At 46.1% G+C, this 24,980-nt stretch overlaps 1 protein-coding gene across 1 annotated transcript; it reads right to left on the minus strand.

Annotated features, from left to right (window-relative positions):
- Positions 1 to 3,292: 3,292 nt before the first annotated feature.
- MAS1 (MAS1 proto-oncogene, G protein-coupled receptor) lies at positions 3,293 to 24,980 on the minus strand. The gene is made up of 2 exons (XM_038001179.2): positions 24,542 to 24,980; positions 3,293 to 7,686 (listed from the first exon to the last, which is right to left on the minus strand). Exon 2 carries the CDS (start codon positions 7,648 to 7,650, stop codon positions 6,673 to 6,675), a length of 978 nt encoding a protein of 325 aa, XP_037857107.1. The 5' UTR covers positions 7,651 to 7,686; positions 24,542 to 24,980; the 3' UTR covers positions 3,293 to 6,672.

Genomic DNA, 24,980 nt, shown 5'->3' on the forward strand with positions numbered 1-24,980 from the left:
GAATTCAGAATAATCCTCCTAAAGAAGCTCAGGGAATCACAAAAAGCACACATAGAAAACTAAATGACATTTGGAAAACAGTCCAGAAACAAAATGAGAATTTTGACTTAAAAAAAAAAAAAAAAAAAAAAAAAAAAAACCCAGAAACAATTAAAACTGCTGGTCTCCTCAAGAAAAGAGTGTTTCATTTGTGCCTGGCACTGGGCTCTTATCATTTGAATCATTAATTTCATGTTGAGTAAGATCTGTAAGTCACTCTGAATCTGCTTTAACCATTCAACCCTTTGTATTAATATGTATATGTACACATTTAAATAATTAGTGTAAGAGGATCTTCTTATGCATGAATGACTGGTTTTAGTAAAAGATTGTTAAAAAGGAATCTTGTTAAAATGAGGGCCAACATTTCATAGAAAATTGTGGAAAAAGTGAAATTAAAATCATGAAAATTGTTTTAATTTTGCTTTACTAAAACTCATTATAATTTCAACAACATGCCAATAACTTTAAGCTAATAAGACCCCAATAGTTGATTTTTGGCCTTCAGGAAAAGCTAATTCTCAGGAGACTTCCTTCCAGAACACAATCACCGTGTTGTAAGAAACCCAAACCACATCAAAGGGCCTTGTATAGGAACCCAGGTCCACCTTTCCAGCTGAGCCTCAGGCAATGACCGTTCTTGTGAGTGCACCACCTCGACTGCCCTGCCCAGTCAAGCCTTCAGGTGGCTTCTGCCTCAGCCAACAACTCACTGCAACTACAAGAGACACCAATGAGAAACTGAGCTCAATCAACCCATGGAGCCTTGAGAAATGATAATACATTGTTCTTTTAAGCCACAAAAATACTTAATTTTTTGGCATAATTTTTCTTTTTCTTTTTTTTTTTTTTTTTTGTGATGGAGTCTCACTCTGTCACCCAGGCTGGAGAGTAGTGGCCCGATCTCAGCTTACTGCAACCTCCGCCTCCCAGATTCAAGCAATTCTCCTGCCTCAGCCTCCCATGTAGCTGGGATTACAGGTGCCTGCCACCACACCCAGCTAATTTTTGTATTTTTAGTAGAGATGGGGTTTCACCATGTTGGCCAGGCTGGTCTCAAACTCCTGACCTCAGGTGATCTGCTCACCTCGGCCTCCCAAAGTACTGGGATTGCAGGCATGAGCCACTGTACCCGGCCAATTTTTCTGTCTTTACTTAATGGTTACTTTTGCTGAATATCAAAAAGTGGGTAATTTTTGCAAAAATATCTAAAGACTTCAGCAGTTTTCCCAAGAGCCTCTCTTCAACATTTGATATTAAAACGCTTCTTTTTGGAAGCTCCCATCTCATCATCATCCTTGTTTATTTTCCTCTGATTCAGCTGCTAACCGGTCTAACTCTGCTCCATGCTCTTTTATCAATAGTTGAAATGTTATTTTAGCAGTTCTGTGACACCTCTCTTACCAACTTCACGGAATCCCGGATGTTTGTCAAGATCATCAATTAAAGTTCGAGGACAGTTCGCATAGTGTTTACATTGACTCTCAGGCATCACAAGACTGATCCACAAAACTAGATGAGGCAGGGAGAGAGACTGTAGTGCTAAGGAGGGGAAGGCCTGATGGTACGCCTTTTATAAGTGATACATTTGCTAATGTTTCCGTATTAAGGATTTTTGTTTCCCACATAACCTTGCAAAGTTAAACAGCCAAAGGTTAGGTAAAGAGAAAAGAAGCCTCCTGTTTGTGGAATCAAGCAAGCAAATAGTTGATTGCTCCCACCTACTCCTTTCTTCACTTCTACCACCCACTCCACACCATCTCATTCAGCAGCCTGAGCACCTGGATGTCTTGTCTTGCACTGCACTCCATGAGAAAAAGCACAGGAAAAAGTATGTATGACTTGATGTGTTATCCTTTCCAGGGATGATTTGTAATTTTAGAAGAGGTTGAGTAAAAAGACAAATTTCAACCTAACGGAACTACTCTTCTGATGGTGAAATTGTAGGGACACCCATAAGGCATCTTCTTCTTTTTTTTTTTTTTTTTTTTTTTTTTTTTGAGATGGAGTTTGGCTCTGTCGCCCAGGCTGCAGGCTGGAGTGCAGTGGCCGGATCTTGGCTCACTGCAAGCTCCGCCTCCCAGGTTCACGCCTTTCTCCTGCCTCAGTCTCCCGAGTAGCTGGGACTACAGGTGCCCGCCATCACACCCGGCTAATTTTTTGTATTTTTAGTAGAGACGGGGTTTCACTGTGTTAGCCAGGATGCTCTCATCTCCTGAGCTTGTGATCTGCCCACCTCGGCCTCCCAAAGTGCTGAGATTACAGGCCTGAGCCACTGCGCCCAGCCCCATAAAGCATCTTCTAAGTGCTCCTTAAACAACTCCATGAAGGCAGCCAAGGATCCCATCTCCATCTCCATCAGTCACTGGGGCTGTGAGGCACAAAGGGAGGGGATGGCTGCTGGTAGTTCTCCAGTTGCTCATCTCAGTGAATACAGTGCTCTCTCCAGAGAAACAACCAGTATGTGTGGCCAGGAGCAGGCTAGTCAAGGCCAGTGGTGCTGTTCACCAACCCTCCTCCATCCTGCTTCCTGAAAATTCTATCCTCCCTTATCCTGGACTGAAATTGATGGTGCAGGACAGAGAGGGAGAATTGCTGGAGAAATGCCATTGGGCAGGCAACAGCGGAAGGGGCTAGAGCATCTCAGCCAGGGTGTCACCTTAGCCAGGGAGGGGCATAGCGAGTTCCCCCGAGCACAGAGGGGAGAGGCCAATATGCAGGAGATGTAGCTAGGTCAGCAGAGGGGATGGCAAGGGTGTCTGAAAGAGTTCTTCCAGTTGCTTCTATTCCCCTTGTGTAAAGGGGAACCAGCCATCATTTGCCAAAAGTGAGGAAGGGAAAGATGTGGAAAGTCTGGGAATGAAAAGGTATGGCACGGTTATCCAGGAACTCAGCTTCCAGAGGCTCTCCTGAGACTCTAACGCTTGAGCTGGATGTAGATGGATAAATGGAGTTTGCTAGATTAAGAAAAGGTAGAGCAATCTGTGCAAAGGGAATAGCATAGCAAGGGAGACACGGTGATCAGCAGTGTCCTTCACTGAAAAAGGAATAGAGGTGGGTTCAGCACAGTGACTCATACCTGTAATCCCAGCTACTTAGGAGGCTGAGGCAGGAGAATTGTTTGAACCCGGGAGGTGGAGGTTGCAGTGAGCCAAGATCATGCCACCGCACTCCAGCTGGGGCAACAAAGCAAGACTCTGTCTCAAAAAAAAAAAAAAAAAAAAAAAAAGAAAAAGAAAAAGAAAATAAAGAAAAGGAAAAGAAAAAAGAAATGGTGGAGAAATGAATGGGTTACAAGCATCTATAGGACATTGGGTCAAAAAGTCCATTAGATGGTTGGACACACAGGACTGGAGCCCAGCAAAGGGTTCTGCTCAGCAAATGCCTATTTGAGGTTCATTAATAAGCAGATGACTATGGATCAGGATCCAGAGAGAGTTCTCAGAAAGAGGAGAGTGGAGGCCCAGCCACTGAATTATGGAAAATGTGTCCGTTTAAGGGAGGAGCAGTAGAAGAGGGAGGAAAGAAGTGACAAGATTCTAGTTGGGAAGACAGGATTCAAAAAGACCTGGAGAAAAATGTAGCAAACTAGAATCCAAGAAAAGAGATAATTTCGGGAAGACTGTGGGCATTAAATGCCGCAAAAGGCATGGGTAGAAAACAGCCCATCAGATGTGGCACTGTGGAAGTTACTCACCTTCCTATCTGGACCAATCTCTCTGTGATGGTCAGACTGCAAGACAACTGGCAGGATGTTGAGGGCTGAATTGTGGCAAGAGTCAGGACAGCGAGTGTGGAAGAGCCTTTCCAGAAGGTGGTTTGGACGAAAGGGAAGGAGGGGAGATAGAAACTGGAAAGGACTATGGGGCAAGGAATGGCTTGCGGTTAGGTGGAAGCCATTTGAGCCTATTTATATGTGCAAGGGAAACATCCCAGAGAGGGGTGCAGTGGATTAGACCGCCACAGCAGATAAACTGGGGCTACAGCAGTGAGCAAAGTTACATCCCTGCCCTCAAGGAGCTTATAGTCTAGCGTGAAGAGACAGAGAACAAGCAAATAAGCAAATCAATACACGGCATGACGACTGCTGAGGAGAAAGGCCAGTGGGCAGGGGAGGGAACAGAAGAGGCTGTGTGCAGTGCGGGGGTGGCAGGAAGAGCCCCCTGCTGCGGTGACCTCTGCCACACAATTTTGTTCCTAACACTTGTCAAACAAACTTGTGTGCAGCCTGGCGTTTTAGTTATGTGGTGTCTCTCTCTCCTACAACACAGGACAGCGGCTTCCACTTCCCCATCTTTGCCTTGTCCACATCATGGCGTTCTGCAGAGAAGGCTGTCCACGAATCTTTGTAGTAGGAACACTACAAACCCTTCCTCTTCAGTTAGGACAGGCGTTATCCAAACAATCTCCTCCCTATCCCCAGGGAATTCTCGGAAGTGGCACCTAGTAACCTACAGTGACTTAGGCAAATTGTCTGAATGCCTAAAGGGTACCAATTATTTAGTATTCTCTACACATTTGCAAATCTACACAGATCTTCTTGTTTTCGTTTTAACCTTACAGTTCATTTTGGGAATGGATTTGGGGGAAGAGAGAAAGAAATTAGTCTTTATAACCCTGCCAAACTCTGAATCCTACCTCTTGGTAAGCCATCATTTTAAAAGGTGAGAATAACTTTTATATTCATTATCACATTTGATTTCCCAACTTTATCTGCAGAAAAACAATAAATGGGGGCTTCCTATTAGTTTGCCATATTTTCCTTAGGTAGAAATTCCTTGTATCTAATAGTCTTTAGGGTCCTCTTTGAGACTAAGATCCCCTTTGAAATGAGATGAGGTTGGCCCCCTTTCCCTACCCCAGAGGCCAGCACGCAGCACACACAGGAGAGGACAGGAAACAGAGGGGAGTCGCTCTGATCTCCATATTCTGTTCTTTCCCAGGGAAGATGCTCTGTTTTCAACCAAAAACAAGATCATTCTAAATGTCACTGCTCCACACCCCATCTGGGCTCCTGAAAGCAAAGCTGCCTTGTTTCTGAATCAGATGTCGTCACCCACTGAAAAGCCTCCGGCATCCAAGCTTGGCTGGTAGTGGGGTCCTGGCTCGACGGGAGAGACTCAGCTCCCTCAGCGAAGCTGCCCCCCATCGTTTCTTTTGAGAAAGGAAGAGAATGGGGAAGGACCAGCAGCAACAGAGAACCGTTTCATCACTGCCTCTCTGACCTTTTAAAGAGCAAATGGTTAAAATAAATACTATCGGGCTCATTTCTACGGACTTGAACATTTTACAACCTGTAGAATCATGTGACATATTGCCATTTTGTGGAACTCCTAGAAGGGACAGAAGGAAATAAACATCGCTATGCAGTCTATAGGCTGAGACGGGCTTCACAGCTAAAACCCAGGACATGTGGTGTCTGGAGGGCAACTCGTGGCAGGCAAGAGGCAGAGCCTGCCCTGGAGTGCTGAATAAAGATGCTGAGGACATCATGCAAGGATCTGCCATAAGCAAAAATATCAGAGTCCTCCAGGATGTGTCCACATTCTCATTAGCCCTTACACTGAGCCTCCTTCCAGGTATGATGAAAAAAAAAAAAGCCTCAGGAGGCGAGGAGGCAAACAGGTGCAGAGACCTGCACTTGGCTGCAGGTGAGAACTCTGGCGATAAATAACCCACCGTTTCATGGGGGAGGAGGATCCCAGTCACCACCAGGAAGTCATAAATTCAACTCCATTCATAAAAATTTATATGCAATCAAAGGATTTCAAAACACAGACTTTCATTTCATCTAGTATTCCCACAGAGGGAAGGGAAGCCATGAGAAACCCCTCTACTGGTGGCCAAATGTTTTTCTTCTTAACCTGAAATGATGCACGAGCACATGGCTGCTTAGATCATAACATCCGCGATGTTTTTCAATAGAGGGGTAATGCCATGAAAAGCTTTCATGCTGCAAGCAAAAAGAAGACCTTCGTAAATTTACGTTCAATGTGTAAAAACACATAATAACTTCTGTACATGATAGAGTTGTGTGTGTGTGTGTGTGTGCGCTTTACGAAACAGAAATTTATATTTCGTCTACCATTGAAGGGAGTGAGGAGAGACTGATGTTTGTTGAGCATCCACAATGTGCCAGGTGCTTTGCAAGCCTCATCTTCTCATTTCATCCTCACAGCAGACCAAGGAGGTATAGACTGTTGCCGTGACCATTATGTGAGTGAGAAAATGAGGCTCTGAGAGGTTTAACAACTTGCCTGAGGTCACACAGGAAGTGACCCTTGTTCTTCCTGCTACATCAAGCTGCCTCCTCAAGTTCCAACAAATACTTTTGTTACCTTGTCCTGTACACATCTGTAAATCTTCCTGCTAGAGTCATTTTTATGGTTCATGGTAAGATGCTGCCAAAAGAGCTGAAAGAAATAGAAAGAGTCTTTATCAAGTACAGAAATGACAGGTCATTTCCAGAAGATACAGTACAAAAGTTCAATTTCATCATTAATTAGTATCTCATGCATATTGGATGAGATGTCCTTCTGTATCACATTTAGGAGATACTTAAGTTACATTCCAAGCACAAGCTAAAAATGACCTGTGTTCCACCATTGTTATCCACAACTTCCCTCTCAGTTCTTAGACAACAGTCTCAACTGTGACCGTATTACAATTGTCTTCCTGGCGCCGAGGTTGCATTTCATCTTTGAAAGCCCTGGTCAGAACAACTTTTAAGGACTCCTTGAATCGTTTCTTCTTACTGCTTCCCACAAAGAAATAAATGAAAGGGTTGGCGCTACTGTTGATTGTGGAGAAGAGCAGGGAAATGTGGTGTAGGTTCCCAAAGGTTGACCAATACTCATAGTACAGCAGGTAAAGGAGTCTCATGGGCATGGCGAAGATGAGGAATATAATGATGGTGACCATGATGACGATGTACAGCTTGGAGGAATGGGAAGCCCACGTGTTCTTCCGGATCTTCATGACCAAGATAGTGCTGGACACCAGCATGAGGGGTGTGAAGACCAGGAAGCTCAGGACGGCTATAAAGATGATGACTGCCCGGCAGTCACTTCGAGAGTGACTCTCTTCTTCTCTGTCGATGCACATGACATACTCCATGGTGGTCACCAAGCAAGAAAGAGCCCACAGAAGGGCACAGACCAATGCCGACTGGTACTTGGGGCGATGGCATCGGTACCAGATGGGGTAAAGGACTGACAGGCACCTCTCCACACTAATGGCCGTCAGCAGATAGAGGCCTGTGTTGTAACCAAACAGAAAAGTCACTGATAATGTGACAATCGTGTAGTAATGGCCAGAAGAAAGCTCGTAATCTAAAGCATAGTCGATAGACAAGATGAAAATACAGAAGAGCAGTGAGATGTCTGCAATAGACAAGTGGGTGATGTAGACAGTGAAGGGATTTCTTCTCATCCGGAAGCACAGGAACCAGAGGAGAATCCCATTCTCAACAAACCCCACTGGGGAGATGCTCATAATGACCCAGTGCACGATGGGGATTTGCCGATGTGCATTCCCAACCGAGGCGTTCCTGCCAGTTGAGATGTTCGTGGGTTCCTCAACAACAGATGATGTCACATTTAACCCATCCATGAGGAGGCCTCAGGCTGGAACTCTTCAGGTAATTTTCTGTAAATATGTCCAAAACAAAAACAAACACAAAAAGCCATGAAAATTGTTGGATTGGAATAAAAGGGAGAAATTCAGTTATAAATCATAATCTTCATGTTATTAAAAAAAAGTTTAACAGACTGTACAGTTATCTTTTTCCCAATGATAAGATTAGGCCTTTAGGACCTGATAAGAAAGAGAACTTAGACCTGATAAAAGAGAGAACTGATTGAATGACCCTTTTGGATCCCCAGTGATAGCCATTCATTCTATATCACTGTGTGCTTGTGGCTTAGCGCCAAAAAGGAGATGGCCAGGCAAGAGTGGCCGAGTGCCCTGTGCAGGACCCATTTGCAGTTCTGGCCCGAGCTTTCCTAATGGCATTTTGAAAATCATTTCATCTTCTGGGCCTCCATTCATTTTCCTGAGGGACCAGGCTGACTGCATTAAGACTTGATGACAAAATGCATGTTTGGGCAATGCTGCCATTGTCATTTTTTAATACATGAAGTGCCATAAGCAGGAAGGAGAGGGAGCACCTGGGACAATGGATTTAATACTGTACCAATATTGCTTAAAGTGTGAACAATCAAAAGGCATTTATTTTACATGGCTTCAATATCTGGGACAAAGCTGGGCACCTGCTCAGACTACATAAGCCAGGCAAGCCATGTGTGGAGTAGATGGAGAGCCCTAACAAGACGTATGTACGTCCCCACAGACCACAGGCCAGACGGTGCAGGAAACACCATCGCCAGATGCCAGACAAAGCACTCACCCGAACCAGGAAAAATGCTCAGCATTTGAGGCTGCAAAGTAAAGATTCTCAGAAACTTTCCCTCACATTTTACCAATTACAACATGAATATATGCACAGCTCTGCCCTCTTGCTAAAACAAAATACCCTACCACTGAGAAGGAAAAGGAAGCTGTCAACAGAGATCATTTCCCTTGTTCCAAATCTAACTTGTCCTTGGCTTTTAAAAACTTTTTCTAGGCTAGACACAGTGGCTTACTCCTGCAGTCCCAGCACTTTGGAAGGCCAGGGCAGGAGGATTGCTTGAGCCCAGGAGTTTGAGAACCAGCCTGGGCAATGTGGCAAACCCCATCTCTACAAAAAAATACAAAAATTATCCAGGCATGGTGGTGCATGCCTGTAGTCCCAGCTGCTTGAGAGGCTGAGGTCGGAGGATCGCTTGAGCGTGGGAAGTTGAGGCTGCTGTGAGCTGTGATCATGTCACTGCACTCCAGCCTGGGTGACAGAGCAGACCCTGTCTCAAAAAAATTTTTTTTTCTAGTTTGTGTGCATGCATATGTATGTGTATGTAGTAAAACATTGTTCTTTGTTTTCTGAACTTTGTCAGTAGGAAGCTGATCAAAATAATTTTTTTTTTTTTTTTGAGACAGAGTCTTGCTCTGTCACCAGGCTGGAGTGCAGTGGCGAGATATCGGCTCACTGCAACCTCCACCTCCCGGGTTCAAGCAATTCTCCTGCCTCAGCTTCCCGAATAGCTGGGACTACAGGTGTGTGCCACAATGCCCGGTTAATTTTTTGTATTTTAGCAGAGACAGGGTTTCACCATGTTGGTGAGGCTGGTCTTGAACTCCCAATCTCAGGTGATCCGCTTGCCTCGGCCTCCCAAAGTGCCAGGATTACAGGCATAAGCCACCATGCTGGCTGATCAAAAGAATATTTGTAATTAGTAGATATCTGTCTTTTCCTCATGAGCTCACCGGAAGCAGAATAATACATAAATGTGTTATTTTGTGGCACTCGAATGGCTCTGGTGATATTAGACATTTCCAGAATCGAGTCAGCAGAACCCCAGCATGTACAGGGCCCTGAGCTGTGATCTCAGTACAGCTGGGCCTGGATCCTGGGCCAGCAGGTAGCCTTTGGGTTGGCGAAACAGGTGTTTCCTTCCAGCAATGTGATCCAGGCGCCAAGGAAGCCTCTGCCTCCGTGGGCCCGATCACACCTCTCCCACTGACACTTCCCTCTGCTGTTCTAATGGGATGCAGGAAATTACTTTCACTGGAGGAGAGCTTCCTTTTACTTCATAATTAGAAGACAGAGACCCCAATAGGAACCCACACAGGACGAGCGCTCACATGTCCTGTCATGGCTAACCAAAGGCCTGCTGTAGAGACCGGGCCTTGTTAGAAGTTTGCAAGTAAGACTACCATGTTCCCCCAATTCTCCCCCCACACATTTGTCCCATGCCAGGCACTGTTCTAGGCACTGGGACACAGCAGTAAATAAAACAGACAAATTGCCGGCCTGCTGGAGTCTATATTCCAGTGGGGAGGCAGTCAGTAAACAAAAAACAATAACAGCAACAACAACCAAACTGACAGTGCATAAACAGTGCTATGGAAAAAAGTAAAGCAGCATTAAAGGAAAGGAGTGGCAGGGACCTGGGGGTTCCATCGTCCATAGAGTGATGGGAAAAGTCTCACTCATGAGGTCACACTTGGGCAAAGACATGAAGGAAGTAGGTTACCGAGGCCTGCAGGTTCTTGGGGGAAAAGTATTCCAGGCAAAGGGAACAGCAAGTTCAAAGTTCCAGAAGCAGGAGGCAGCCAGGAGTGAAGAACCACAAAAAAGACCAGTGAGGCAGGAACGGCCTGGCAAGGAGAATGGTCAGGTGCTGAAGGCAGGGGTCTTTGGCGGCCAGGTCCAAATGGGCTTTGCGGGCTGGGGCTTTTACTCCCAATGAGCCAATAAACCACAGGAGGTTCTTAGAGGAGGAATGTGGTTAACTTGGGGGGCTGAGGCATGAACAGCGTCGGTATGGCCTCTGTGTTCAGGTGACACTCTAGGGGCCACGGTAGGAAGGAGGAGGCCAGGTGGGAGGTGAAGGCACTGGCCTAGACACAGGGAGGATGTTAGCATAAACCAGGTTGTGGCAGAGGTAGTAATATCTGGTGGGAGGTCTTTGATTTGATTCACTGACGGAAGAGATATGTGTTGTGGTAGAAAGAGAGAATACGTGTTTAGCCATTTGCTGAATGGACAGGTGCAGGTGAAGTGGGTTAGCAGGGCCTATGGAGTTTGAGAAGCCTGTGAGGCAGCCAGGCCATGTCCAGGGGAGGTCAGGAGCTGGGGGGACAGTTGTAGCCTGGGGATATAAATGTGAGTGTTGCATGCAAACAGGTGGAATTTGAAGCCATGAGGTGAGATGAGAGTATCTGTGAAATACAATTAAAAAGGAGAAGAGGTTCAAGGACTGGGCCTCGAGGCATTTCAAAGTTAGAGGCTGGGGAGATGAGGAGGAAGAAGGAGAGGAAACTGAGGATGACCTGACAGAGAGGCAGGAGGACAACTGGGGAAGAAGGGCTCCCGGGAGGCCAAGTAAGAATGAGTTGGAGGAGAAGAAAGTGTGATCAACTGGGCTAAATTCTACTGCAAGTTCAAGTGGGCTGAGACCTGGAACTTGATATTGACCATGGGGGTGGAGTCATTGCTGACCTTGGTAGGAGTATTTTCAGTAGACTCGACAAAACGAATGCCTGATGCAAGTGGTTTAGAGAGAACGGGAGGAGAATAGGTGGAGACAGTGAGTGTAGACAACCCTCTTGGGGGCTGTGGGGTTGAGAGGTGATAAACGGAGAAGAATTATCCAGTAGAAAGCAAACAATTGAGGAGTCAGGAAGTAGGGGTCTAGAGCTGGGTGGAGTGGCGGCCTTGCCAGAGCATAATTTATATCCGGTGAAGGGGAAGGCTGGGTGTGTGGCTGCAGATACGGTGAGGTGGGTAGACGTGGTTGTGGGAGTGCCCAAGGCGAGAAGTTGTCTTCTGAATGCACAGTATCTCTTTTTCAGCAAAGTAAGAAGCAAGGTCATCAGCTAAGAGTGAGGAGATGTTAAGGGTTTTTTTTTTTTTTTTTTTTTTTTTTTGAGGCAGAGTCTGGCTCTCTTGCCCAGGCTGGAGTGCAGTGGCCGGATCTCAGCTCACTGCAAGCTCCACCTCCTTGGTTCACACCATTCTCCTGCCTCAGCCTCCCGAGTAGCTGGGACTACAGGCGCCCGCCACCTCACCCGGCTAGTCTTTTGTAATTTTTAGTAGAGACAGGGTTTCACTGTGTTAGCCAGGATGGTCTCGATCTCCTGACCTCGTGATCTGCCCGTCTCGGCCTCCCAAAGTGCTGGGATTACAGGCTTGAGCCACCGCGCCCAGCCGATGTTAAGGGTTTAAGGAGAGAGGGAAAGACACGAAATAAATGAGGGAAAGAGAGGGCTAGGGACATACACAAAGTGCAGGATCTCCAGCCAGGCTAACCTAGAGCCCGCCCAGGCTAGTGCTCGGGAACCTGGGAGAGATCACTCAGCCTCACCCGTGCTTCTCTCCAGCTCGGTTCAGCTGTCCAGGTGCCGGTATGGAGAAAGCGGAGAGCTGGATTTAACCAGGGCTGAGGTTTACCAGGTGGATACGACACAGAGTGGGGGCCAAAGGAAGCAAAGCATGTAGAAGGGAAGGCCTACGATAATGGACTCTGGAGCCCAACAGGGTTAGGAGAAAAGTGAGGGCACGAGGGAAGTAACAAACGTGAACAGGAAATAGGAGCTACATATTGGAGGTCCCAGCAGTGTCAAGAAATCATTGAAGTCCCCATACTAAAGGCACTGAAGGGGAAGGAGGAGGTGGGGGTTGGAGAACATGATGCTTAAAACTGAGCTTGGGGCAGTGTAGTTTTGGGGTTATCAGTATTAAGTGCAGAGCATGACCATGGAAAAGAAGGGCTGAGGGAGAGTGGAGGACAAGATCATTTGAGTTGAGAGCAGAACCTGGAGCCTCAGGGCTGGAAGAATTATCCACAGATGCTGAAATTGCTGAGAAATAGTGTTGGAGACCAGGAATATCGTTGGCTGTAATCCAGGTGCTAAAATCATCAAGGAATTTGGGACAGCAGCCCAGAGGTCCGAAGCGACCACAGCAAGGAGGGTGGGAGGCCATACAGTGGCCAGCATGCACTTCGGAGCCTGGTGTTTTGTTGCTCCTGCTGCTGGTGGTATTGGAGAGAGAGGAGAGAGGGAAGAAAAGTAACTCATAGTACACAAAAGGTAGGGGTAACAGGGGCCTGGACCAGCGCCGTCCAACAGAAACATAACGTGGGCCACCTGTGTAAGCAAAGTTCTAGTAGCCACGTTAAAAAAAGTAAAAAGAAACCAACAAAATCCATTTTAATAATGTACTTTATTTAGCCTAATGTGTTTAAAATATTATTTCAACACATCATCAATACAAAAAATATGGATGAGGTATTCATATTCTTTTCTATGCATTAAGTGCCCCAGATGCAGCGGGTATTTCACTCTTGCAGGGCCTCTCGCTTCCAATGAGCTTGGTTCCCTATGCTCAGGAGCCTCATGCGACTCGGGGCTCCCATGTTGGCCATCACAGGTCAACAGCCATGGCAAAACCAAAGTCACTTATGCAAGGAAGCCAAGTGCTTTCATCTTTTAATTACTAACCTAAACCAAAGACCAGAAATATAAATTCAGGACCTAATCCAAGTTTTCGAGAACATTGACGAGATCGTCTTTCTGCCTCCGGTCCATTCCCTGGGATCTCTCGTGGACCACGTCCTTCAGCTGCAGCTTCTTGCTATGTGGAGAGAGCTCTCAGTTATCCCAGGTCACCTCCCCTTCTCTGTCACCCTGCTTGCTCATCCTAGATTCAAGGCATGCTCTATTTTCACCACTGACCCATCCTTCGAAGCGGCCTGTTCCACCCTTTCCTTTTACAATACCAGTTTCTATTTCTGTATTCAACTTTTCTTCTTTTCCCCAAAAGTTTCCAAATAAATTCACAAAAGTCAACTGGGAAAGGTGTTTCAAATTATATCTTCTTTCTTTCTTTCTTTCTTTCTTTTTTTTTTTAGAGATAGGGTCTTGCTCTGTTGCCCAGGCTAGAGTGCAGTTGTGTGGTTATAACTCACTGGAGGTTGAACTCCTGGGCTCAGGTGACACTCCTGCCTCAGCCTCCCAAATCACTGGGACTACAGGTACATGGCACTACACCTGGCTCATTTTTTTTTTTTTTTTTTTTTTTTTGGTAGAGATGGGGTCTCATTATGTTCATAGCCAATACATCTCTCCTCGTAACAGAGCAGAGTTAAAATTTTTTAATTAATAAAAAATTTTTAGAGATAGTCTCACTCTGTTGACCAGGCTAGAGTACAATGGTGCAACCATAGCTCACTGCAGCTTCCAACGCCTGGGCCCAAACAATCCTCCCCTCTCAGCCTTCTGAGTAGCTAGGACAACAGACATGCACCATCACACCTGGTTAATTTTGTTTTTAATTTTTTGTAGTGTTGCCAGGCTTGTCTCAAACTCCTGACCTCAAGCAATCCTCCTGCTTCAGCCTCCCAAAGTGCTGGGATTACAGGTGAGAGCCACTGTGCCTGGCGTCAGAGTTAAAATTCTATCTTATTGACTGTTGTGGATGGAATTGTGTTCCCTTCCAAAATTCATGTGTTGAAGTCCTAATCCTCAATGTGACTATATTCGGTGATAGGGCCTTTAGGGAGGTAATTATGGCTAAATAAGGTCCTAAGAGTGGGGCCCTAATCCAATAGAAGTGGTGTCCTTGTAAGAAGGGAAAGAGACACGAGAGATCTCTCTCTGTGAGGGCACAGAGGAAAAGCCATGTAAGAACAGAGGGAGAAGGCAGCCGTCTGCAAACCAAAAGAGAGCCCTCACCAGACCAGTCCTGACGATGCCTCGATCTTAGACTTCTGGTCTCCAGAACTGTCAGAAAATAAATTTCTGTTTGTAAGTCACCCAGTCCATGGTATTTTGTTGTGGCAATCAGAGCAGCCTAATACACCCACTAAACTGCAAACTCCTTGAAACCAGGACTTCATCTTTTTTGTGTCTGAATCTCCAACACTTGCACACAGTAAGCATTTAATAAATACTTATCAAACTGTTTCAAGAAATAAAGCCCATTATAACTGTTCTAAGAATATACTCTGCTTCCCCACGAGAGAAAACCACCACTTTCCATGCAGGGCATCACACTTAATAAACATGGGTTTCGAATGGTTAGAGCACAACTCATGAAGCACATACAGAGTTCAGGCAGACTTTGATCATGATGTGGATTTTAGCCATGATTGGAATGCATATAAAAATTCCATTAAAACTAGTTCTCATTTAAAAACGAATCATAATCCTCCAAATTGTTTTTATAGCGGGGCTCTATTTAAACGAACACATTGCTAAAAATCACATTCCCAGTCTTACCCAACCAACTGAGTTTCGGTCTCTGAAGCGAAATAGCAGATGGCGAGAAGTGCCTTGACAACAGCCGGCCCTACGTGCTCGCCACCCCAACCCTTTCCTCCCCCAGCTCCTTGGTCATTTTATGTATTCTTCATCTCTGCCAGTGGTTGACTGACGGGGATATCTGAAGTTGGGAAGTGTGAGGAGGATAGAAGGGTAATTGCTGCTAGCTGACAAAACAATCTAGCTCAGAATAATTTTGTGTTGGCTCAGTGAGCCTTCCCCAACAGCAGAGAGAAGACCACACAGTTGAGATCTCAGAAAACCATGCAGACGAGGTAGGCACTTACACTGCAGGGTGAATCAGTAGGGTAACTTCTCTCTGTGTCAACCCAGTTCTAGGACCAGAGGCTCTCTGCCCAGACATGCCAAACATTTTTCATTATCTTTTTTTTTTTTTGAAACAGGGTCTTGCTCTGTTGCCCAAACTGGAGTGCAGTGGTGCAATCATAGCTCACTGCAGCCTTGACTTCCTGGGCTCAAGTGATCCTCCCACCTCAGCCTCCTGAGGAGCTGGGACTACAGGCACTCACGACCATGCTAGCTAATTTTTGTTGTCATTGTTGTTTATTTCTTACAGAGATGGGGTCTCACCATGTTGCCCAGGCTGGTCTCAAACTCCTGGACTCAAGCGATCTTCCTGCCTCAGGCTCCCAAAGTTCTGGGATTACAGGCATCAGCCACCACGCCCGGCCAGCAATCATTTTTCTTATACAGCACTTGCATTTGCAGGGATGCATGTTTACCTGGCAGTGACAGCCTGGGGTGGAAGGATAGTTCATCCTGACAGCCCTCAGTGGCCCCTGGAGTGGTCAGTTACACTGCAACAGAAACCTCAGTTGGGAACAGATTGCAAAGACACATGAGGAGGTGACAGCACCATGACTGGTCAGCATTACTGGAAGCATCACAGAGCATCTTCCCTCCTCTCTTTCTTCTCACAAAAGAGATGTCTAGGGCAAAAGAAATAAGTTAGACTGTGAGAATATCATGGTGTGGGGCTCTTGAGGCCAAAGCACCTTTCCTTCTATCCTAGCTTTGGAGCCTTGAAATCAGCTTGGGAGGCTGATAAGGATGATGTCATTGCCCCCTTTTTAGAGGGAAAAACCTAAGGATTAATAACCACGCCAGGCTCAGAGCCACCGTGTTGCACAGCCCCAAAGGACCTACCATCCGCGTTTGCTCCAGTGTGTCCAGTGCTCTCTGGGTCCTGCAGGGCTGTAGTGCCCAGAAACTTATGCGGAGCTTAATCACAGTGTTGGCCAGGCAGAAATTCAGGTCACTTGACTTCTGACCATAAGCTGAGATAGTAAGAAGAAAAAAGAAGGGAGAAGGGAGGAGAAGGAGAAGAAAGGAGAAGGGGAAGGGGAAGAAGGGAGAAAGAGAAGGAAGAAGGAGGAGGAGGAAGAGGGAGGAGGAGGGAGGAGGAGGAAGAGGAAGAGGGAGGAGAACGGAGGATGATGAAGAGGGAGGAGAAGAAAGAGGGAGGAGAAGGAAGAGGGAGAAGGAGGAAGTAGAAAAGGGAGAAGGAGAGAGAGGGAGGAGGAGGCAGGAGGAGGGAGGAGGAGGGAGGAGGAAGAAGAGGAAGAGGGAGGAGGAGGAAGAGGGAGGAGGGAAGAGGAGAAAGAGGGAGAAGGAGGGAGGAGGAAGACGGAGGAGGAAGAGGGAGGAGGAAGGGGGAGGAGGGAAGAGGAGGAAGAAGGACAAAGGAAGAGGAGGGAGGAGGAGGAAGAGGGGGGGAGGAGGAGGGAGGAGGAGGAAGGAAGAGGAGGGAGGAGGAGGAAGATGGAGGAGGGAGGAGGAGGGAGGAGGAGGAAGGAGGAGGAGTGAGGAGGAGGAGGGAGGAGGAGTGAGAAGGAGGAAGAGGGAGGAGGATGGAGGAAGAGGGAGGAGGAGGGAGGAGGAGGAAGAGGAAGAGGGAGGAGAATGGAGGAGGATGAAGAGGGAGGAGAAGAAAGAGGGAGGAGGAGGAAGAGGGAGGAGGAGGAAGAGGGAGGAGAAGGAAGAGGGAGAAGGAGGAAGTAGAAAAGGGAGAAGGAGAGAGAGGGAGGAGGGAGGAGGAGGCAGGAGGAGGGAGGAGAAGGGAGGAGGAGGAAGAGGGAGGAGGAGGAGGGAGGAGGAGGAAGAGGAAGAGGGAGGAGGAGGAGGGAGGAGGGAAGAGGAGGAAGAGGGAGGAGGAGGGAGGAGGAGGAAGAAGGACAAAGGAAGAGGAGGGAGCAGGAGGAAGAGGGGGGAAGAGGAGGGGGTAGGAGGGAGAAGGAGGAAGAGGGAGGTGGAGGAGGGAGGAGGAGGAGGGAGGAAGAGGGAGGAGGAGGAGGGAGGAAGAGGGAGGAGGAGGAGTAGTCATAGTCTGGAAATCACTGTTCTATCAAACCCCTCAACTTCGCAGATTAGTAAGTGGTTGCTGGAGAGCCTGTGAGGCAGGCCAACCTTCACAACTGGTTTGAGAAGCCCTGTAGCCCAGCGTGCCTGATCTTAGCCCGGAGCTCTCTCCACTACACTCTGGGGCCCAATCCTATTTTTAAGACTTTACCTTTTATAGTCTCTCTATACTTAAGTTTTCCAATCTAGTCTGCCTCTAACCTTTCCTATTTAAGGAATTAAAGTCACCATATTGTAGGGAATATTTTTTATTAAGACTTGTTTAGGCTGGGCAGAGTGGCTCACGCTGGTAATCCCAGCACTTTGGGAGACCGAAGCAGGCAGATCACCTGAGGTCAGGAGTTCGAGACCAGCCTGGCCAACATGGTAAAACTCTGTCTCTACTAAAAATACAAAAATTAGCTGGGCATGGTGGTGCATGCCTGTAACCCCAGCTCCTCAGAAGCAGAGGCAGGAGAATCACTTGAACTCAGGAGACGGAGGATGCAGTGAGCCCAGATTGCACCACTGCACTCTAGCCTAGCCAACAGAGTGAGATTCCATTTCAAAAAGAAAAAAAAAAAAAAGGCTTGTTTAATTTCTAATTGTGACTTTGCCACTTTGCCACTATGTGGTCTCTGCATGTGAAGTAGTCCACAGGGACTGATCAAATCACTCCTGCCTGTTCAGAGACCTCTGCCACTAAATAAATGATTACCCTGAAACTACCTTTGCAAAAATTATAACAATGAGAAAATTATGACAGTGTGAGATCTCACCTAACTGATTCCATCTTGCTTCTAAACTCTAAGCTGTCCTTGTTCATTCCTGAGCATAGGCTCAACTAACTTTGGGAGGAACTTAGTTTATAGTTTAACTTTGAAACAAAGACAGTAACAGCCCTTTCCCAAAACAAGCCCACTTCTTGCCTAGGGACCAGAATGCCTTTGTGAGACTAACAAGTTAGGCACAAGATTCAAAATTATGGTTTAGGAGTCATGCAGCTAGAGGCCACAAGATTCTGTACCTCCCCAATTGCTCCTAGGGATAACATCACTATTGTAAAACCTAATATTAGGGCTCAAGATATTTTTTCAGACACTGCGTTCTGATGCACCAGCTGGTGCCACTCGACAGGTAATCTGGCTCAACCAGTTCTGTGATCCCACCCAGACCTCAAGACAACTTGCTTCAACTTCCTGTGACTCCATCCTTCATCCTGACCAATCAGCACCCCCTATTCCCTGGTCCTCTACACACCAAATTATCCTTAAAAAATCACCAGTCTGGGGCCGGGCGCGGTGGCTCACGCCTGTAATCCCAGCACCGTGGGAGGCAGAGGCGGGCGGATCACGAGGTCAGGAAATCGAGACCATCCTGGCCAACATGGTGAAACCCTGTCTCTACTAAAAAATACAAAAAATTAGCCAGGCGAGGTGGCGGACGCCTGTAGTCCCAGCTACTCGGGAGGCTGAGGCAGGAGAATGGCGTGAACCCGGGAGGCGGAGCTTGCAGTGAGCCCAGATCATGCCACTGCACTCCAGCCTGGGGGACAGAGAGAGACTCCGTCTCAAACAAACAAACAAACAAACAAACAAACAAAAAAAGCCAGTCTCTGGATTTTCAGGGAGACTGATTTGAGTAGTAAAACTCTGGTCTCTTGTTTAGCTGGCTCTGCATGAATTAAACTCTTTCTCTATTGCAATTCCTCTGTCTTGATAAATCGGCTCTGTCTGGGCAGCAGGCAAAGAGAAGTTTAAGCAGTTACAGTCCCAACAGGGCTCATTTTATAGCCTCTTTAATCTTAACACAAAATGGGGGTATTTTCTTTTAAATGCTTATCACCTTTCTTCTAGTTTTAAAACAGTATGTGCTCATTGAAGACAATTCAGAAAGTCCACACATACGACTACTATTAAAAAATTAACCTGATTCAACATTTAGGATATTCCATTAGTCTTTGTTCAATGTCTTATACACACTCTTTTTTAAAATTGAGATTGCATTTTTATAATCTTTTGGTATCCTTTCTACCTTTTTTTCACTCAATATCATATTGTAAACATTTTCTCATGTCAGTATACACTCTTAAAGTATGACTTTAATATCACTAACTGAAGGTATCATGATTTATTTATTTATTTATAATTTTGAGACAGGGTCTCACTCTGTCACCCAGGCTGGAGCGCAGTGGCGAGTCACAGCTCACTGCAGCCTCAATCTCCTGGGCTTAAGTGAGCCTCCCAGGTAGCTGGGACTAGAGGCACATGCCACCATGCCAGCTAATTTTTATGTATTTTTTGTAGAGACAGGGTTTTGCCATGTTGCCCAGGATGGTCTCGAACTCTTGGACTCAACTGATTCTCCTGCCTTGGCCTCCCACAGTGCTGGGATTACAGGCGTGAGCCACTGTGCCCAGCTTTCATTATTTATTTTTAGTAATCCCCTAGTCTTGGACATACCTTTTGCTTCTGATTTTTCACCGCTATTTTTAAAAACAAAGCACTGTCATGAATTTACATGGATGCAAATTTTGTGCACATCTCTAATTATTCCCCTAGGACATATTTCTAAAAGTGGAATTGCTAGACCAAAGGGTATAAACATTCTTCAAGATTTAAATGTGTATTAACAAACTGTCATCCAAAATAACCATGCCAATTATATTAATACCAACATCAACAGTATATAAATGTTTTTAACAGCATATATGTTTCTTTTTCTACAACATCTTCAGTTTCTTAAATTCCCAAATTTGATAGGTGATAAAAGATACCTTGTTTTAATTTGCATTTATTTGATTCCTAATGAGGTTGGACATTCTTTTAGGTTAACAGTTACTTGTATTTTTCGATGGATTGTTTTTTCAAACTCTATGTTCATTTCTTTTATTGAATTGCAAGAAACATTTGTAAATATGGCAATTTGTTATATGTTATATGTTACAAATTATTTTTCCCCAGAAACTGGAGTATTTTATCAAAGACATGAAAGGATGCTGCTTGGAGTTTTCTTAAAAACACTTCCTTATTGGTAAAGACCATCCTGTGCTGATCATTAAGATTTAGAGCTTGAAAAGATCATGCAGATACTGCAAACCACCCCCTTGTTTTTCCAGGTGAGGAAATTAACTCAGGACTAGTCCAAGGTTGCGTACTTAGTAACAAAGGCAGCAGCAGAGCCTGGATTGCCCCAGGTCCAAATTGGCGCTATATCTAACTCTCCCCTGCCCCACCCAACATACACACACACCAGCTCATTGTCAACAGTCCATCTGTGTGTGAAGTTCACACACCCATTCATGGGGCTGTTAAGACTTTTGGAACATTTATTAATGGCTTTTATGTCACCAGAAGCAACCACACGATCAACTGGGTTGTCAGTAATTAAAATCCTTAAAAGATGGATTTTTTTATTTATCAAAGGATGGATTTTTATTTATTAAAGCACCATCTAGCCAATACCAAACCCATAACCAAAACAACACAAACACACAGGAATGAGCTGTTTTCAGAAATACTGTCTCTGTTGTCACTTTCTTCTGTGAAACAGAGTGACTCCTAGCTATCATCATTATCAATAAACACATCTATTGATGAAGGACACCATGCTTCACCATTATGGGTAAAAATAATTGATGTCAGAGGGGGAAATTCAGGCACGTCCTTTCATCAGAACAAATAAGAGAAAGGAGCCAATCCATTCAACAGCGCAGTGCTCTCAGACAAGTCCTCCAGAAGGGGGTGAGACAAGATCTGGGGCTCGAGCCCCTCCCCAATGTGTGAGTGTTGCTATGGAACCCCACTTCACGTCTCCTTGCCTCTGTCTCTAAGATGATGCTAGAGCCTAGCATATTTCTTCCCTCTGGCTCTCCTCTTGCCTTCCTGCAGTTCTTCTTCTGTCTCCTTCAGTGGATCCCTTCTTACACTGCCCTTTGCACGTTGGAGTTCCACCGGCCTCCATTCTTTTTTTTTTTTTTTTTTTGAGACAAGATCTCACTCTATCACCAGGCTGGACTGCAGTGGTACCATCTCTGCTCACTGCAGCCTCCGCCTCCCGGGTTCAAGTGATTCTCTTGCCTCAGCCTCCCGAGTAGCTGGGACTACAGGCACCCGCCACCACGCCTGACTAATGTTTCAGTAGAGACAGGGTTTTGCCATGATGGCCAGTCTGCAGGCTCCATTCTCGACCCTTTTCGCTTCCTACTCTACAGATTCTTCTTAGGTGGTCTTGCTCAATCCCACCGTTTCAACCATCCCCACTTGCTGATGAAATTCAAAAGCACAGCTTTAGCTCACACATCTCCCCAGCATGTCAGACCCATATAACCAACAGCCCTGGGTCTCTCCAACTGTGTCTCATGGTGGCACAGCAGCCTCAGTGGGCCAAAACAGCAATCCAACCTTCCCCACTGGTCCACACTTCCTCCAATATGCCTAATAGCCTTCCAACACAAAAAGCTGGACACTTTACCATAACCTTGTATGTCCCCTGCACCAGTGCCTAGAATCAGCCATTTCTCCAAGGAGCCCTGGTTCCTTTCAGTAAATAATTATATTTAGAAGCCAAGATCTGGGTGTAAAATGTGCTCATTGCTAGAAGGCTGTCACTGCTCCCAGGCCCTCTCAGGGGTAGGGCTAAGGGATATATGTACATAGATACACTTATGTATAGTCATACATACACACACCTACAGCTGTATTTTGGTATCTTTGTATATCTTTATAAAATATACACATATAATCATGAATTGACCCCAATATCTCCAATTTTGACCCACCGCCAGTGAATTCATTTGAGTTTTCTTCCTCTCCACATTTGTAACTCCCTTCTCTGAGAAACCTGGCTTCCATGGCCCTCTATGCATTTACTCATTTGATCCACCCACCTATGAATGGTTGCCTATATCTGGCACAGCTCCTCCCCTGCCCTGCATAGATGACCTCCTCACTTTGCTGGACTCTTTTACTTCCTGTTGGAACAGTGCTGCCCCTGCCCCCCACCCTGAAACACAGACCTCACGCAGCAGGAGCGCCAACACCCAGCACCAGTTCCCTGTACCCACCACGCAGATATCCTGCTCTGCCCAGCACTGACATCCCCTGCCATGTCACCACTGCCACTGCCCTCACCCTGGCATGGCTGCCCCCATGGGGGTGATCCTTGCCTATTCAGGCTCCAGCACTTCACGCAAGCCACCACAAGCCAGGCTGACCACAGTGGAAAGTAGGACTTAATACCCACCACCTTCCTGCAAAACTCAAAGAATTGTAGGCAGTGTCGCATCTGAATCCTGAAGACACTTTTGAGAAGAGGGATTTTGACATTGATCAAAGTACAGTGCAGAGATCACTGCCTATTCTGCTTGTGCCTACGGCTGCTTGGCCTGGGAGCTGCACTTTCAGTCAAACTGACCATGAGAAGCAAGTCCTCCATCAAGCAGATTAACCCCACTGGGCCTTAACTGCTTGACATACTGGCATTTTAATGTAGTTCTGAAAGGCTGGGGTATAAGAAATGCTAGAGATTGAAAGCACTTTGCCAGTATGAATCTCATGGAAATGCCAAACTGAGATAATGAATCAACAAGCAGGGAAAACAAGCATGGTGGTTTCCATAGATGGGTAAGGATGTGGGCTTTGCAGAGCCTGTGTCCTGGCAGGTCCACTTGAGATTGCTGGCTGCATTTACCTCTCAATGAAAGTGAGAGCAGCAGATGGGTGGTGGAGCTGATAGAAAAAACAAGGAGACTCAGAGTCGGCAGAGAGTTCTAAATGCCATACATTTATGCTGCTCAAGTGTTCTCTAGAGACCTCAGAAACAAACAACCCCTTCCACATTCCCATTCAGTTGAGCACAGTCCTCCCAGGACCCCAGATTCCCAGCCTAGCACATCACTCTTAGAAGAAAGAAAGGGGGCTGGGGAGAAAGGCAGGGAGAAAAAAAGAAAAGATAAAAAAGCCAGCAGAACTCAGGTTGGAGGAGTGGGCCATCTGAAACTGCCTGTTGTTCCCAGGCAACTTAAAAGACAGCCTGACCCTAGGCTGGACTTTCTAGGTGTGCAGATCCAGAGAAAAGGGCAAACTCTTCCCTGTGTGCGTGTGCAGTCACCTGGACAAACAGAAACCCATTTGTGAGATGGAATTTCCATGGCAGGCAAGGGCTCTGATGGGAATGTGCAAGGCAGGAACATCTGTCCTGGTATTAAATGCATCATTCTCGTCTTCCCCACACTAGGGCCATCTGCATGCAGAAGCAGAGACTTCTTGCTCCCTTTCCAAACATACCACTGGATCAATTTAGAGCCTTGGTCTAAAAGCGGGGAAGGTGATTTTGTCCCCTAAGCGATGTTTGTCATGCCTGGAGATATTTTTGGTTGTCACAACGGAGAGGAGTGTGCTACTGGTATCTAGTTGGTAGAGGCCAGAGATGCTGCTAAACATCCTATAATATACGGGACAGCTCACATGGTAAATAATTACCCAGCCCAAAATGTCAATGGTGCCAAGGCCGTGGCACTCTGCTAGAGGCCAGCTTGTTACCACTCTTTTACTGCTGCACCCACAGCAATCTAACAACACACTATACATTCTCTCATCAAATTACTCCTAAGTATCCTCGCTGGGAAGTGTTGCTAAGATGCTCATACCAAAGATCAAGACTGAGCAGGAGATTCCTTTTAATAAACACCTTGTCACCAAAGGACTGCACATGACTTCAAAAGCAACAGAAGCTAATGCTGATGCCAGGGCCCACTAAGGAAAAACAAAGAAACATCAATACAGCTTGCCCCTGTGATGCCCAAGAGCCGATAGCCAAGTGATTTCTCCAGAGGAATCAAATTCAGTAACAACCCTTTCAAACCTCAACTTCTTTATCATTTATAAGCTTTCATTAAGCAACCGTGAAAACCTCCAAGTCCACCATTCAAACCGTGAATTGATCCTAAGATTCTTTCCCCTGCAGTGAGTTAAAAAGAAAACGCTACTGCAGAAGTTTCAACCCTGAAGTTGAAAAACAATGTCTGGGAACAGTTAACTCCGCAAAGAAGTAAATTTTCCAAAACAAAGGCAGGAGGAAAGAGAAGTTTTGCCAACACACACCAACGGCAAACATCCAACACACCGAAAAAAAAAAAAAAAAAAAAAAGGAAAGAAAGAAAAACCAGCACAGAAAAGAGTTACCCAAGAAATAGCTTTTGAAAGAGAGAAAATCTTACTCTGGTTGTCAAGGACAGCTAAGCAATGAAAAACTGGGAAGCAGACTCGCTGGTGTCATTTGCTCAGGAAGGGTCAGAGGTGGCCACAGGTTGACTTTCTCTTCGCATCTGGGGCATCAATGCCCAGCCAGCCTGCAGGGTCTCCGGTCCCAACATCTCGAAGGATGGCTGCAGCCTCTCATCTCTGAAGGAATTAGAGCTGCTCTCCCACTGCTGAAAATATTTGAGATGTGCCAAGCAGATGGTCCCACGCTTATCAGCAGAAGCTTCCAATGGCATCATTCAGTGACACACTCGAGTGAAAATCTTCACGCCAATCCAGAGCGGGGTATGAGCTGGTGACAATGCAAGGCGGTGGACCACCTTGAACCACTAAGGCCAGGCAGGGCTAAAGAGAAAGATGACCTGGAGAAATGCCACATGGAAGGGCACAACTACA

This window comes from Chlorocebus sabaeus, chromosome 13 (genome assembly GCF_047675955.1).
Source record: "Chlorocebus sabaeus isolate Y175 chromosome 13, mChlSab1.0.hap1, whole genome shotgun sequence".
NCBI classification, from domain to species: Eukaryota; Metazoa; Chordata; class Mammalia; order Primates; family Cercopithecidae; genus Chlorocebus; species Chlorocebus sabaeus.